General features: G+C 33.8%; 1 protein-coding gene across 1 annotated transcript in view; it reads left to right on the top strand.

Annotated features, from left to right (window-relative positions):
- Window positions 1-16,593, top strand: part of LOC135154507 (uncharacterized) — a 58,869-nt gene that overhangs the window by 2,754 nt on the left and 39,522 nt on the right. The window contains exons 2-4 of the mRNA XM_064100758.1: window positions 5,375-5,466; window positions 13,345-13,399; window positions 15,616-15,839. Of these exons, the coding sequence (XP_063956828.1) occupies window positions 13,386-13,399; window positions 15,616-15,839 (238 nt within the window). The 5' untranslated portion in view covers window positions 5,375-5,466; window positions 13,345-13,385. The remainder of the gene's footprint in view (window positions 1-5,374; window positions 5,467-13,344; window positions 13,400-15,615; window positions 15,840-16,593) is intronic.

Here is a 16,593-nt window from a genome sequence, read left to right as displayed (position 1 = left end):
ATTGTCGTTGATCGAAGGCTAACTTTGGGATTCCCAAATATCCCAATATAGATTCATACTTCCCATTATTCCGATTTATTGTTATCGTATTAATGTTAATCCAACGTCAAGTACATAGTACAGCTTTTAAAGTGCAGTGCATGAGCATCCAACCGCAAAATTTGAATAATGCATACATGGTTACACTTCGTAAGTGTTAGATTGTCAATCATGTCCATTCATTTTTGTCAATCAGCAATATCAAATTAACAAATTGAGAATGGGTAGGCTCGAATGAATATCTTTTTGTGCCTGCCAGATGTAACTAGGCCCGTATATCCTACCCATAGGCGGCGGAAGCGGGGGGGGGGGGCGGGGGGACAGCCCCCCCCCCCAATTTGAGGTAGGGGGACGGTCCCTCCCTAAAAAAAAAATTAGTTGATGACTTTTTTTTTTTTTTTTTTTTTTGCTTGTCAATTTTTTTTTACATGTGTCCATCACAAAATTTCAGGTGGACCCCCCCTTAAATTTTTTGGCTTCCGCCGCCAATGATGTTATCGTCTTCATGTTTTTGTTTTCAATCCATGGTCAAGTACATACATCTTTTTGAGTGCAGTGCATCCAACCGCAAGATTTGAATGTTGCATACATGCCTTGGTTTGAATTGGAAAAAAAAAATCAAAGATTATGCAACGAATGTCACTGATCGGAGACTAATTTTATGATTCCGCAAATATCCCATAATAGTTTCTACCAGTGGCGTCCTCTGAACTCCTGGAGACCCTCATTACACAGTAAAAAATATGTTTAAAAATGATTATGACTCCGCAAATATCCCGTAATAGTTTTTACAAGTAGCGTCCTCTGAACCCCTGGAGAACCTCATTACATAGTCAACAATATGTTTAAAAAATGATTATGATTCCGCAAATATCCCATAATAGTTTTTACAAGTGGCGTCCTCTGAACCCCTGGAAAACCTCATTACACGTACAGTAAAAAATGGATGCAACGTTATACTATTATCCTACAACAGTTGTTTAAATGGTTTAAACAGTTATGTGCGTTAAATCTGAAACTACAATGTTTAATTTTAAATAATCAATTCAATTCAGTAGTGATAGTAGTAGTAGAAGTAGTAGTAGAAGAAGAAGTAGTAGTATTAGTATTACTAGTATTAGTAGTAGTATTAATAGTAGGAGTAGTAGTAGTATTAGTCGTGAGTAGCAACAGTAGTAGCAACAGCAGCATTAGTAGTAGTAGTAGTAGTGGTAGTAGTAGTGGTGGTGGTGGTGGTGGTGGTGGTAGTAGTAGGAGTATAGCAGCAACACTATGCTAGTATTTATGTCAATTAAATTCAACCATGGCTTATTTCGTATAAAAGCAATACATATTACACAGCCAAATAGCTGAAATGAGCATGTTTACAATTATGTTCACAGTTTTAATGTTCACAAGTCATACATGGGTAAAAGCAACAAAAAACAGGTACATGTGAAAATTGTGATGTACATAAAAACTAAATAGTTTATAAAATGCAAGTGTAAATAAGAATTTATTAAATATAATAAAACAGAATGAAAACAAATATGTGAATGAATACAATTTCAAAATGTAATGAATATTATACAACTAAAAATTGAAATAGTAATTGGATTGAAATGGAGACTTAAACAGTGACAAAAATTGATTTGATTTCAAGGCTATGAAAGTAATATTTATTCAGAATTTATTAAATCTCCGAAAGATGAATCTTTCTGGTTTGCACTTTATCTGTGAAAAATTTGGAACACTTAATGAATTTTTGGTATCCAGTTCTTACAGTGAAGTTTTTTAAAAGAGATTTAGCAATGAAACGCCATACATATATATATATATATATATATATATTTATTTATTTATTTATTTATTTATTTATTTTTTTTTTTTTGGGGGGGGTCTTCTTTCTAGACACCTAATCCACATTTTGTTAGTGCATTTGCATAGTCTATATAATCTGAACCAAGAATTATTTTACAAACTCTTTTGGGTATTTTTTCCAAATCATTTTACTTGATCAGTTAGTGCTCCGTTAAATACTGGTACACGATACTCCATAATTACACGAGTATATAGAATATAAATTTGGACTAACATAGAAAATTTGTATTGTTTGACAAGTCTGAACACATATAATTTTTGTTGCACCTTCTTACAATATCTGAAAGTTGTTAATCCCATCTTTTTGATCTGTTTGATTGAATGTAAACACCAACTATTTGTATAGAAGATATGCAAAAAAGGCAATTCGATCATAATGATATTGATAATGATAAAAATAATACTATTGATAGTAATAATCATGATATTTATTATTATTTTTTTAATTATTATCATTATTATTATAAGGCCATTGATATTCAAATTTTATTTCCTTTCACACACTGCCAAGACATGACTCAGTTCGAGAGCATTCACAATTTTTATATGAACTATAGAAAACCAACATTTAGAGAGAAAAAAAGAAATCTGCCCCGGAAAGATCAACATAGACCAAAGCACGATAGGGGGGGGGGAAGTCGAATGTTTAAAACCTAATTCATCATTGCCTAGTTTAAAATCACATGAAACTCGGGTCCCGAGGAAAAGCTGAAAATATTTATATCTAAATAAATATAGCAAAATTTACAGAGCAAAATGCTGAAAATTTCTTAAAAATCGGATTACAAATAATGAAGTTATTGAATTTTTAAGTTTATCAATATTTTGTGAAAACAGTTATATGAACATATTCATTAGGTGGGTTGATGATGTCACATCCCCACTTTCCTTTTTCTTATGTTATTATATGGAATCATAAATGTTTCATTTTTTCATACATGTGTAATTGATGTGTCTCCATTATGATGAAATAAGTTGCCTCAGTAAATAACTAATGCACTTAATCAGTTGTCAATCCCATTGTTTTAGTTCTTGGTAGAACATTTTGAATAAACCTAATTTCATATAATAAAATACAAAAGAACAAGTGGGAATATCACATCATCAGCCCACATGAATATTCATAAAGACATGCCTAGACTGAACTGTTTCACCGGATTGACTGGATTAATGCAAATCTTTAAAATTCAATAACTTTGTTATTTGTCATCCGATTTTGATCAAATTTTCTGCATTTTGCTTTGTGAATTCTAATCTATTTATTGAGATATAAATAATACAAGCCTAAACCATCCTTTTAAGTGATACAAAAGTAATTTCGTAATGAAAAAACCTACAGACGATAACAAATGAATTTAAAGAGATGGTGGTATGATTTTTTTTCACACAGCAAAAACTGTGGTGTTAACCGGTGTACATAGAAGACCACAGCAGTTGTTTTACACCGTTGTTAAATGGACAGTGTTAGTTTAACACCTATATGTGTTATTACAACACCTTCGGTTGTAACATTTACGCTCTTTGGTGTTATGTTCAATCTCTAGGGTGTGGTTTCAACACCTCAGGGTGTGGTCCTCTATTAACACCAACTGGTGTCGGTTTTAACACCACAGTTTTCACAGTGCACCTGTCTTAATAAATCTTTTTTATTCAATATATCATCCTGTATTTCAATTAATGCAAGAGAGGACAACAAGCGAGGAAAAATATCATGATGACCAAGTTGTTAAATAGGCCTAAAGCTGTAAATATGCGCTTTCAGAAGCTGCCACTTTTTTCGCCATTACGTTTAATCCAAATATTGCATACGCTTTGATTAAAGACTAACTTTGGGATTCCCAAGGTATCCCATAATAGTTTCATTCTTATTTACTGCCGGTATTATTGTCGCCCTCCTATTCACTCACTGATAGCTTTATACCTACAGCTGTAGTGCAATGGAATATTTGAAAACAAAACAACCAACAAGAACTAATATAACAAAGTAACGTTATACTGTACGTGTGATAATAGGTACGAATTGAAATTATGCTTCTGTGCTATTTGTGAAATGCCAAACTTCATCGTGGTGTATTTCGTATTTTTTAAAGGATTTTAATATGGAACATAAACAAACCCAGGTTTCTGCAGTGACAGTGTGGTAATCTTTCTGAATATAAATTATTATCTATTTTTCTTGTGTATGTGCATGTGTGCGTGTGTGTATTAGGGTAGCAGCTCGTATGTGAAGTCACAATTGAAATACTGAAAATTCTATATTTAACTGTTTAGGTTGATCTGTCAATATTATTGACACTATTAATTTCGTCCGAAATTTTCTTTTTTATTATCATTATATTTATTTTTATTTTTCCGCCCTTTTCTTGTTAGCACAAAATCTCCAATCATCAATTTTCTTCAAAATATCAATTATGGGGACTTATCATGTTATGTGTATGAAAGAAGTTCAAGGTCAAAAAGTCATCGTGACGTCGTTTAGACGCCATTTTGTAAAATCACCTTATCAATCATATCTCCATTATCAATTATTAAGAATCAACCATTGAAATAAACGGATCATCCTAAAAATTGCCAATTTATAGATGCATGCAATTTTCACTCATTTTGCATGCAATCTTAAAGGGAAATGACTTTTTCTCAAAATTGGATTCTACATTCCTCTTTTCGTGAGCCATATCTCCACTATTTCTTGTCGGCTTTCGCTGAGCTTTGGGTATGTCCTTACTGGGACTCTAAGCTATCCTATCAAGCTGTCGCCTCAATTTTTCGATCAGATGTCGGACTCATGCCCGTATTTCACTTGCAGAATATTGAGTTTGAGAATCTCGTATTTTGCTTACGTGTAAAGTCTATGGAAAATACTGTAGCTCAATTGGTAAGGCATCAGACTTGCGTCTCAAGCGGTAATGGGTGCACGGGTTCGAGACCAAGGGTGAACATGAGAATTTGTATTTTCTTTTTACAATTTCGCACATGGTCCTTCATTACTATTCTCTAAGTTAAAATATTGCACGATATAAGAGATTAAAATCCCTTTTTCTTTCATGTAACATGTAGATCTAGAATGGGTATACCGGCAGGAAGTAATTCCTCAAAAAGCTGTGCGCACCAGAATCGGTAGACTATATAGCTTAGCCGGGGTAAATATCTGAGCGGCTTGAGCACCTAGCAAGGTGGATACGTGCGCTATACAAATCCTATATTATTAATTTAGTATTATGCACTTTTCACACGACTTTCTCATTTCCCCCTTTTCAAGAGTATCCAACGTGCTCTTTTCATTATAAAAGTTCAGTTTTCCTCATGATGATCATTTTGATCTGAATTAACATGGCGATTGTATTCGTGATCATGGGAATCACAGACAGATCACCTAATTCGTCCTCATGACGAACATTCTATTTTTTTGTCTCGATGGATTTTCCTCGAACCTTCACCATTCATGCCAAACGAATATTTATTCTTTTATTCACAGGTCTTTTTGCAACGAACTCTTCGTCGGGGAGAGCATCATCTTTAAAGACACGATAAACTGCCTATTTCATACCCTCACTTAACATGCTTAACGTAAGCTTTAGTAGGATCTAATTATTATTTCTACAAACTGTATATTATCCTGATTCTCGCAATGATTTTGGCATACACATTACAGCTTTATGGCATATGCAAAGAGAAAGGGTTTTCTTTACTTTATTGTACATGATTTGATGGACTTTCATCGGGTACCTTTCATTAACATGTTAGGGATAAATCTTGTTTTTTCATACCGAAATTATGGCCACAGTATATGATTCAGAACAAAAAACGGCAACATAGAAAGTTCAAGTTTTTTTTATCAACGATTCATCAATGGCGAAAAAGACTTACACACTTTAATGTTTGGCAACATACTGTCCACTGTGTTGGGTAATGTATGCCTGCAATATATATATATATATATATATATATATATATATATATATAAATATATATATATATATATATATATATATACATATATATATATATAATATTAATAATATGTCCATTTATATAGCGCAGTTAATATGTGCATATACTCAACTGCACTTTGAAACTTGGTATCACAATATTACCCCGGCTGTATTAATAGGCGCTAAAGCGTTCAAGGAACAAATCCTACCGGGTACCCATTCACCTCACCTGGGTCGAGTGGAGACCAATGTGGATAAATGTCTTGCCGAAGGAAATTACGCCATGACTGGGATTCGAACCCACGACCCTCTGTTTCAAAGTCCGGAGACTAATCCACTGGGCCACAACGCTCCATATATATATATATATATACACAACAAAAAAAGTAAGTCCCCCCTGAATCAAATTGCTGTAACTTTTGAACGGAAATATTTTGAGATATGATATTCCGTAGGTGGTTTTCTACACCCATTAAGCAACTCCTGGGGAAAAATAAGATTGATCGGTTGAGTTATGCATGAGTAATTAAAGATTGAATTAAAAATGACCATTTTTGAAAGTCACAAGAGTCGTTTTTCAGATTGTGCAAATACAAAGTTGGGCAAATGTTGTCTTTAGGTGAATTTTATGGTGTTATGCTGTTTTACTATCCATCATTTAGCCACTCCACACACAATTTTGATATAATATGTTCATGGTTGAGTGAGCATAATGTATTGCACGGGCCGCGGAAGCGGGGGGGGGGGGGCTGGGCGGGGAGCTTCAGCCCCCTCCCCCCACTTTTTTTCCAAAAGCATGTACAAAAATGTAAAAATGACCATACGATTGTGATTTTTTGCATGGTCAGCCCCCCCCCCCCCACTTTTAAAACCCTTCCCCGGCCCCTGTATTGTGACGTATCATCATAGGGGTTTATGGTAGTATCCTCTACAACTTGTTAGATCATGTTAAAATTTGAAAATGTTGGTGGCTCCCCCGATTATAGGCCCCTCCCCCATTTAAAAATTTTGGACCCACCACTGATTTGTCCATAAATTAAACTGATCATGAAAAATTGTTAGGAAAATAATACATTTATGCAGTATAAAGAGTATTCATTCCTAAGTTTTCGAATGTGCTCGCTCAACCATGAAAATGTTTAAAGTTCGGAAAGTGTGTGGTGATAGAAATGATGGATGATAAAAACGATAGCAATTAAAGTCTTATTTGAAACCGAATTTGCCCCCAATATTCACTTTATTACCCTTTAAAATGAGTCTGTGACATTGAAAATACAAATTTTCCCACTTTGATGCGTGCTCACTCATCCATAAATAAACAAATCGATTTCATTTTTGCACAGAATTCTGCCCATAGTTTGATAAACATTACTGCCAAATGACATTGCTAAAGACAGCCGTGAAAAAAAGTTCCACCATATTGAATAAGGGGTTACTTATTCTTAAACATGTGCACCCATAATGTACACAAGTCTATGAGAGACGAAGTCAAAATTTTAACAAATATGAAATGAGTGTTTGTTTCATGGACGGTTTTTGTTACTTCTGCCAATAGTTATTTCATGAAACTTCGTACATGGCTTCAGAGTAACACTATCCAAAAGGCGCGCACACCAAAATAACCATTCGATACGACACAGAGTGGGGCCAAGGCCTTGAACTTTCTTCTCATTTGCATAATTTTCGAATATTGTGTTCTCACTGATGCATTAAACATCGGGATTTTCATAAAAATCAAATCAAATGAACTATGCAAGGAGGTTTGTGACAGATATCCATTGTAACAAATTGCATTTTTTCCAATAACGTAAAAAAGAGCTAAACGCATTCCACATGTTCATTCAAGCGTGGATATTTAATTAAACGCCTTTGAATCATTGAAGCAGGTTAATTGGTCATGAACATAACGAAAAAGTTGACAAAAGATCATTTTCAGTTCCCAAAATGAACCAATACTCGCCTATGATATTTGAAAATCATCGTATTTTTTTTTCAATAAATGTTCATTGAACCGTGAAACGATGAATATTGTTGAAGAAACTCTTCCAAAACTAACTGTCATCATATTCTATCATTTTTATTGATATAAATGTGTAAAAAATCAAATTATAGCAAATTTGGACTTGTGTTTATTCAACCGTGAAATTTAGCCAAAAAAGTTGTATCGTCTTTTAGAGAGTACCTTTTACAAGCCTTCTGACTACTTTTTATGATGAGAATGTGGAATTAGTTCCAATAAAATGGAATCAAAGTCATGATATTTGGCTTGTGACTTTTGAAAAGTGACATTTTTGCCTTCTGACGGTGCTCACTGAAGCATGAAGTGAAATACGTCCATAACGTTTACTCAGAGGGTAGCTTATAAAATTACCTACACGCCCATGTAAAAATATATTAAAAACTCGCATTGGTTCGGAAATTATTGATGTTTGTTTAAGGGGGGACTTACTTTTTTTGTTGTGTATATATATATATATATCTATATATATGTATATATATACAGTGCGTCCCACAAAAAATGAAACCGAGATTTAGCGATGATTTATCATAACTTAATCATAAATACAATAGACAAATGACCTATTAATGTTAAGCTTAGAATCTATTCTTTCATCTGATATTACTTAGATTATTCCTCATTCACGCATGAGTAAGCAAAAACAATTTGAAGAAAGGATACCAAAAACTCATTTGGCGGGGGTATCTGAATTTCAAAAGGAAAATCACATGCCTAAAAAGTTCAATATCTGCTCTTTTATTTGATACCTTAATCACAAAAAATGGTCCAGAAGTAAAAAAAAGTTATGTTCCCTCGAAAAAATGCTTGTATTTCCTTAATTTCATTAAATAAACGTGTTTTCACCGGTTTCCCACAGAAGCTATCGCACGGTTAACAAAAGACTTAATGTATGGCTGATCGTCAACAAAACGGAGGGTCGAGTGATTTTGAACGTAGCCTGTAAAACTTCATCATTTTATGAAATCATTTAAATTCAATCCTTATTTCAAATAACCAGAACTTTGTTATTTCTTTACAATTTTATGTAATTGAGGTATCAAATTAAAGAGCTGATATTGAACTTTTTCAAAATGTGGTTTTCGTTTTGAAACCCAGATACAGCCCGCCAAATGACTTTTTAGTATCCCCTCTTCAAATTGTTTTTGCTCACTCATGCGTGAATGAGAAATAATCTAAGTAATTTCAGATGAAAGAGGAGGTTCTAAGCTTTAGAGTGGTTGGTCATTTGTCTATTGTATTTGTGATTAAGTTATGATAAATCATCGATAAATCCCGGTTTCGTTTTTTATATATATGTATATTCTGGGCAGTTATTATCCAATTGTACAAATTTATTACCGAAATTGGGCAGATTTTAACCAATAGCTGTGTGGACAGTATGTTGCCCAGGGTTGGTTAAAAGTTGGGATTTTTTGCCAACTAGTTTAAGTGTCAGATGTTGTTTGAAGGTTTGCATGGTGGCATGTGCAACCGCAGATGTGGTTTACGGTACACCATGTGGAGTGTTATAGAAACAGTGGATAGAAGAAGAAAAGAAATGGATAGGCAAAGTGGAAAGTGGAAATTAGAGAGTAATCTTTCTTGAAAGTAGTCCTGAAAAGGACTGTAAACCAGAAGAGATTGGTGAGTTGAAAACAGCTTGAGTAGTAGGATGCTTCTACTCATCATCTCTACTCGCCGACTCAAGCCAGCATCTCCTCATCCATCCTACTACTCAAGCTGTTTTCAATTCATCAATATCTTCTAGTCCAGGATAGAAGAGGCATAACCTTGTTTTTTCATATATACCATATTTTTTATGGTTTCTTGTCAATTCGAGGGTGCTGATTACGAATCTGGATGATGCCACTCGTGTAACCTTGAGCATTTCCCGCAAATTGGCAAAATCCAATATGGCCGCCAAAATATGCATATTACCCATGAAAATCATAAATTTGCCAACAAATTGGCTATAAAATGTATGTTGTTGTGTTGCAAGAGCGAAATACCCTTTGAAAAAAACAATTTTTGACAAAATATTTATTTCTTGATATTCAAATAATGGCCGCCACAGACCTCTGTATACCCTATTATGTACAATATGAATAGGGAAAATTAATTTTTCACAAAAATGATTACTAAACTGCAAGTAATTGTGATCTATGGACGAAGTAATATATGAAAAGCATCAATGCTTACATGATATATCATTTATTATGTCATGTATGGGAAAATTGTTGTATTTAATATTCAAAATAGCTGCCACTGGCCCAAATACTATTATTTTCTATGGCAAAGGGACCAACAAAAATCGCAAGAGTGAGCACTTAAATGCATATTATTAAGAGAAACGAGTGGAATACTGACTAAAAACACAATTGCTAACGAAATATAGTATTTAATATGCCATGTATGTGATAAATGCTGCATTTGGATATTCAAAATGGCCGCCAAAGGCCCTTACAGTATTATATATACAATGGGAAAGAGGACCAAAGAAATCACAAGAGTGAGCACTGAAATGCATTTATTAGTCAGTTAGTGGTGAATAAATGGGATACTGTCCAAAAAACACAATTTTAACAAAATATATCATTCAGGTTTAAAGTTTGTGTTTAATACTGTATTTTGACTTTCAAAATGGCCGCCATAGACATTGATTGTATTATGTACAATGCGAATTAGGAAATAAATTTTCACACGAGTGAGCACCATAAATGTACGTAATTGAGATCTATGATTAAAATATTGTCTGAAAGCATAATTTCTAACAAGATATATTAGATCTCCTGCCAGGTAGGTGATAAATACTGTATTTTGAAAGTCAAAATGGCCGCTACAGTCCCCAACAGTATTATGTACAATGTGAATGGGGACAAATGGTTTTAACAGAGTTTGGCTTTGCTTGACTAAATGGTGTTGTATGAGTGAAATATTGTATGAAAACATGATTACTAACGAAATATATCATATCATCTAAAATTTAGGTGATAAATGTTATATTTCAAAATTCAAAATGGCCGCCATATGCCCTTTTGTGAAAATTATCTGTCCTCATTCAAATTCTACATAATACAATAAGGGCCCATGGCGGCCATTTTCCATTTCAGAATGCAGCATTTATCACCTTAAATGCACCAGATATGATATACTTCGCTAGGAACCATGGGTTTAGACAATATTTCACTCTTACATCACAAATATAGGCAATACTTATAGTCAAGCAAAGCCAAATTCTGTCAAAATTATATGTCGTAAATTACAATGTACATAATACTTTTAGGACCTATGGCAGTCATTTTGTATTTTAAAGTACAGCATTTATTACCTCCATGACCAACATGTGATGTATTTATTCAGAAATCATGTTTAAGAAAATATTTTTTCTCATACATCACAGTAACATGCATTATATGATTCTCACTCTTGTAAAAAGTAGATTCCCTACACGCATGTAGCATAATCTAGTTAGGGCTTGTATCAGCTAATTTGAATGCCAAAATACAGTATTTATCACTTACATGGCAGAAGCTACAAATCGCCATATTTCAAAAAATCATGTTTTCGAATAAATTTTTATCATACAACAGCATTATATGGATTTAATAGGCAAGTAAATCCAAATTCTTACAAAATTACATGTCCCCATTCACATTTTAGATAATACTGTTAGGACCTATAGGGGCCATTTTGAATTTCACAATACAGCATTTATCTCATGCATGACAAAAATATGATATGTTTCACTAGAAAATATGTTTTCAGACATTATTTTACTCGGTGATCACAATTACATGCATTTCATAGTTCTTACTCTTGTGAAAATCAATTTCTCCAATCGCATTGTACACAATGTATAATGGCCTATGGCGGCCATTTTGAATGTCAAAATGCAGCATTTATCACTTAAATTACATTTATATTTCGTTAAAAATTATGTTTTCAGCCAGTATTCCACTTGCTTATCTTAATACTAGTAATAAGCATTTTAGTATATACTCACTCTTGTGATTTTCTTTTGTCCCCATTAACATTGTACATAATACTGTCTGGGCATTTGGTGGCTTTTTGAATATAAAAATGCTTCATTTATTCCATACATGACATAACAAATGATAAATTTCGTTAGCAATCATGTTTTCATCCATTATTTCACTAAAAATCACAATTACTTGCATTTGGTGCTCACTTTTGTGAAATTTAGTTTTTCCCATTCATATTGTACATAGTATAGAATACAGGGGTCTATGGCGGCCATTTTGAATATCTAGAAACTATTTTTTTGTAAAAAATCTTTTTTTTCAGAGAGTATCTCACTCCTGCAACACAAATGCATACATTTTATAACCATTATGTGGGCAATTTTATGATTTTCATAAATTTGCATATTTTGGCGGCCATATTGGATTTTGCCAATTTGCGGGAAATGCTCAAGGTTACACGAGTGGCATCATTCAGATTCGTAATCAGCACCCTCGAATTGACAAGAAACCATCAAAAAAATATTGTATATATGAAAAACAAGGTTTGGTCACTTTTCTATGGGGCCTATCCTGGACTATTTTGGTTTACAGTCCTTTTCAGGACTACATTCAAGAAAGATTACTCTCTAATTTCCACTTTCTCGCTTATCCATTTCTTTTCTTCTTCTATCCACTGTTTCTATAGCACTCCACATGGTGTACCGTAAACCACATCTGCGATTAGTTGAAGTGTACAATATACACACATTATTGTATTTGCAGTTTGTGTTAGATAAACTTGGATGCCCCCCCCCCCCGCTCACAGCGCGTTATGTCAGGTATACGGCAGAACAATCTAGTTACATCATTTTTTATTTGAGACCCCCACCCCCTTTTGAAACCATCAATCTACGGTTACACTTCGTAATTCCGGAGGTTCCTAATTCCGAAGGTTCTTTATTCCGAAGGTTCATAATCCCGAAACACGTAAATTGCCTATACCTCGATGTTCGTTAATCCGAAAATGTAAAAGGGTTCGTTAATCCGAACATTTGTGGCGTTATTCCGAATGTTCGATAACCAGAAAGCGAAATAAGTTTCGATGTTCCGAAGGTTCGTTATTCCGAAAACGAAATAAGGTTCGTTGTTCCGAAGGTTCATTAATCCGAAAACGAAATAAGGTTCGTTGTTCCGAAGGTTCGTTAGTCCGAAAACGAAATAAGGCTCGTTAATCATTTAGTTTTCAGACTAACGAACCTTCGGAATTACGAACCTCATTTCGTTTTCGGATTAACGCACCTTCGGAATTACGAAACTCACTTCGATTTCGGACTAACGAACTTCGGAATTACGAACCTCATTTCGTTTTTGGACTAACGAACCTTCGGAATTACGAACCTTCGGAAATACGAACCTTCGGAATAACGAAGCTTCGGAATTACGAATGTATGCGCAATCTACACCCGGTAGACCTCTTCAAAATATTAGAACAACAAAACAAAAATGTTCTTGTAACGGAATATATTTTTGCAACCTTTTCATCCATTTACAGATCATTTATGGAAGTCTGTTACATGATCGTCATCAGCCGAAATGTCTAGACAGGAGTAAGTATTCAATATTATACATGTACATGTAAGTCCATAAAAGTTAGGGGCGTTACTTATAATATTATTAAATTTTTCATTATACATAGTATACATATATATTACATGTATATAATTTTTTTCTTTCTTTGTCATTATTAATAAACGTTGAGATATACATATACAGTGCGTTTCAAAAAAGTTTACACTTTGAAAAAGCCCTGTGAATTAAAAAAATATACAACATGTGGGTAATCTTTCACATATATTCTTGGGTTTGGGTCTCATCTATCCAATGAGAGTAAAAGTTTTGACAGAATATTACACTTGAGTGAGCACTGTCCATTTTTGTAATGCTCGCAGAAATCTGTTTGCGCAGAAATGCTTGTTTTCACGCTGTGTCAAGGGAAAAGGGCGAAATCAAACTTACCCTGCGAAACATTTCTCATACATTTCCCTTGCACTTTTAGTCAATTGAAATAAAACGGATACATTCAAGCATTTTGTTACAATTTTGCCACCCAAATTGAAATTTCAACACTTAGTCAGCACAACCTTTACCCTTTAAGTGCCAGCTGGATCTGAGGACATAACTGAATCTGAAAAAAAGTTTATATCAGACATTTCCAGCATTTTTTCACAAAGTTTTTATCATGTAAAGTGGGTTTACATTTCGTTTTTCATTTAATAAATGTTTCTCCACACTTTTTCCAAGCTTGACAATGATTAACAAAATGAAAATCAAGCCTAAGCCATTTCATGTAAATCACAGCTCAGTGTAAAGCAAATATCGTCACGATGTCCTCGGTGTTAGAGGGAGTGGGGTGGGGCGCAATGCATTCTTCGAAGTGTTTTGGGCAAGGAAACAAATTTAGAAAGGTTAAAGATATCTTCAAATCAATTTTACTAGCTAAATTCCACGTGTTCTTCATGATAAGGTCTACTTTTATTCGCATAACTATTTCAAAGTTCTGCGCAAATCATTTTTCACTAACTTTTCAAAAGTAAGTGGTGCTGACTCAAGCGGAAATGTTTTTCGACAGTTATATCGTCATTTGCTTAAATGGATTTGTACCAATGTTAAAATGTGGAAAAATCTTCAGGATATTACAAATGTAAAATTTGACAGGATTTTTTCTAAGTGTAAACTTTTTTTTGATACGCACTGTATATATATATATATATATATATATAAATGTGTGAAGTTATACATGTACAACAGCTTTGGCAACTCTTTTAATTAAATATTTTGTGAAAGAAATGGATGAAGAGAACAATGGTAGGCGTAGCTTAAATCAAGGTTCCCCAGAGCTATCTACCCTTTGGAAAAATTGGTGATGCCGAAAAAATGTCTCTGCCGGGATCATTGGCATCACCAATTTTTCCAAAGGGTAGATAGCTCTGGGGAACCTTGATGTAAGCTACGCCTACCATTGTTCTCTTCATCCATTTCTTTCACAATATATATATATATATATACATATGAGACATTTTATTCATCAGAAATAAGCAATACATATTCCTAAAAAAATATATGAGTAGATAATTAATAACTGAAGTGAGGATACCTTTTTTACAATTCTTGTATGAAAGCACCATACATGCATACAATATCATCAACTTAAAACATCTTATCCTCGATTTTCACTCAAGGGGCTGGCACACGACTTAGCCAGTGCATGCTGATAATTTTATGGCAAGACGTTCAAAACAAGATTCTCGATACCGCTACATCATCTTATATTGTTAAGACATTTATTTATATATTTGTTATTTTTTCATACTTAATTTAATTCATTAATACAAGGTAGTACACAATATATGAGTTTTATATTACAAATCAGTTTGATGTGAAAAACAGATAATTCGGCCGCGTTCATCCGAACCGTCGTATCAGTCAATTTTGGTCCAAAAAAAACACTCAATCACATTTTTAGATTTTTTTGTTTTGTTTTGTGTAAGCTTACGCGTCTGGGTGTGTGTGTGTGTGTGAGGGTGCGTGTGGGTGTGCGAGTGGATGTGTGTGTGTGTGTTGAAAAGGGTGTATGGGGTCGGGGAGTAATTGAAAAATAAGACATTACAATCGCTTTCACTTTTTTTTCAAATATCAATGGACACTTAACACCATCACATCAACAATGAATCGAAGTCCAATTTGTAATGCAGGAAGATAAGTATATAACACAAATATTTTGGAAATTGCTTGGTGATTTTTATTTACTTCTATTTTTTTTCAGTTTCGGGAACATTGATTCACAAAATACCGCAACGAATGAAATACTAAAATCTTCGAAACTGATTAACGATTTGGTTAAGCTTGGGGTACCAACAAATGTGGCATTTGAGTTCTTAGAGAATTCGGACATAAAGCATCTCTATGCATATACTCAAGATCTAAAATCTATTGAACGGATCAGAACACACCTGGAAAGCGTTGGACTATATACAAAGAATATGGATGGTGAGTATAAATACAGTTTAATATTTAGGTAAAAGAGAAAACCTATAAAAATATAAGGAAAAATAATAATTATACTTGCTTATATAGCGCTTAAAGGGATCGTTTAACTTTGTGAGCAGCTGATTTTAAAAATTCTCAAACTGAGACGAAACATGTGTATGAGTGCATGTATTTGTCCTCAAAAACCCTGAAACAGACCACAATATAGAATGAAAAACTCTAATTTAGATACAAGTAGCAATTTATTAGCTTGATTTTGAGAACCGTCTAGTAGACAGGTTAAGCTTATGACCAGTTTACTCCAATTCAAAAAGTCCGTTTGCTATTTTGACTGCATTCTGTAGTGTGTATCTCCTATTTACACACACACACACACACACTATTAGCTGCACTGTACATTCAGTGTATACCTTGTACACACTGTATGTAGGCCATGCTGTGTTAATCTAGTTTTTGTGTTGTGGTGCACAGGTTCACTGTATACACATAGTCATTGAAACCAACTCCCAATTATTTTCAAACTTTGGTTTACATCTTTAAGGTTTTAAAATTGATCCTGTGGAAATAATACTTTGAAACTTTTGGGATGGTATTTTTACACTATAAGCCTAATGTTTAGCCCATTTTCAAGAACCAAAATGAGAATTTTTTAAATCAGAACAAAGTGAAATGATCACTTTAATACTTACTTTGTCAGAAGTCTCTAAGCGCTCTACAGTATATGCAGCAAAATTACCCTGGCTTTAGCAGTGCA

This window comes from Lytechinus pictus, chromosome 6, assembly GCF_037042905.1.
Source record: "Lytechinus pictus isolate F3 Inbred chromosome 6, Lp3.0, whole genome shotgun sequence".
Classification (NCBI taxonomy): Eukaryota; Metazoa; Echinodermata; class Echinoidea; order Temnopleuroida; family Toxopneustidae; genus Lytechinus; species Lytechinus pictus.
This window is presented reverse-complemented; position numbering and strand designations above follow the sequence as displayed.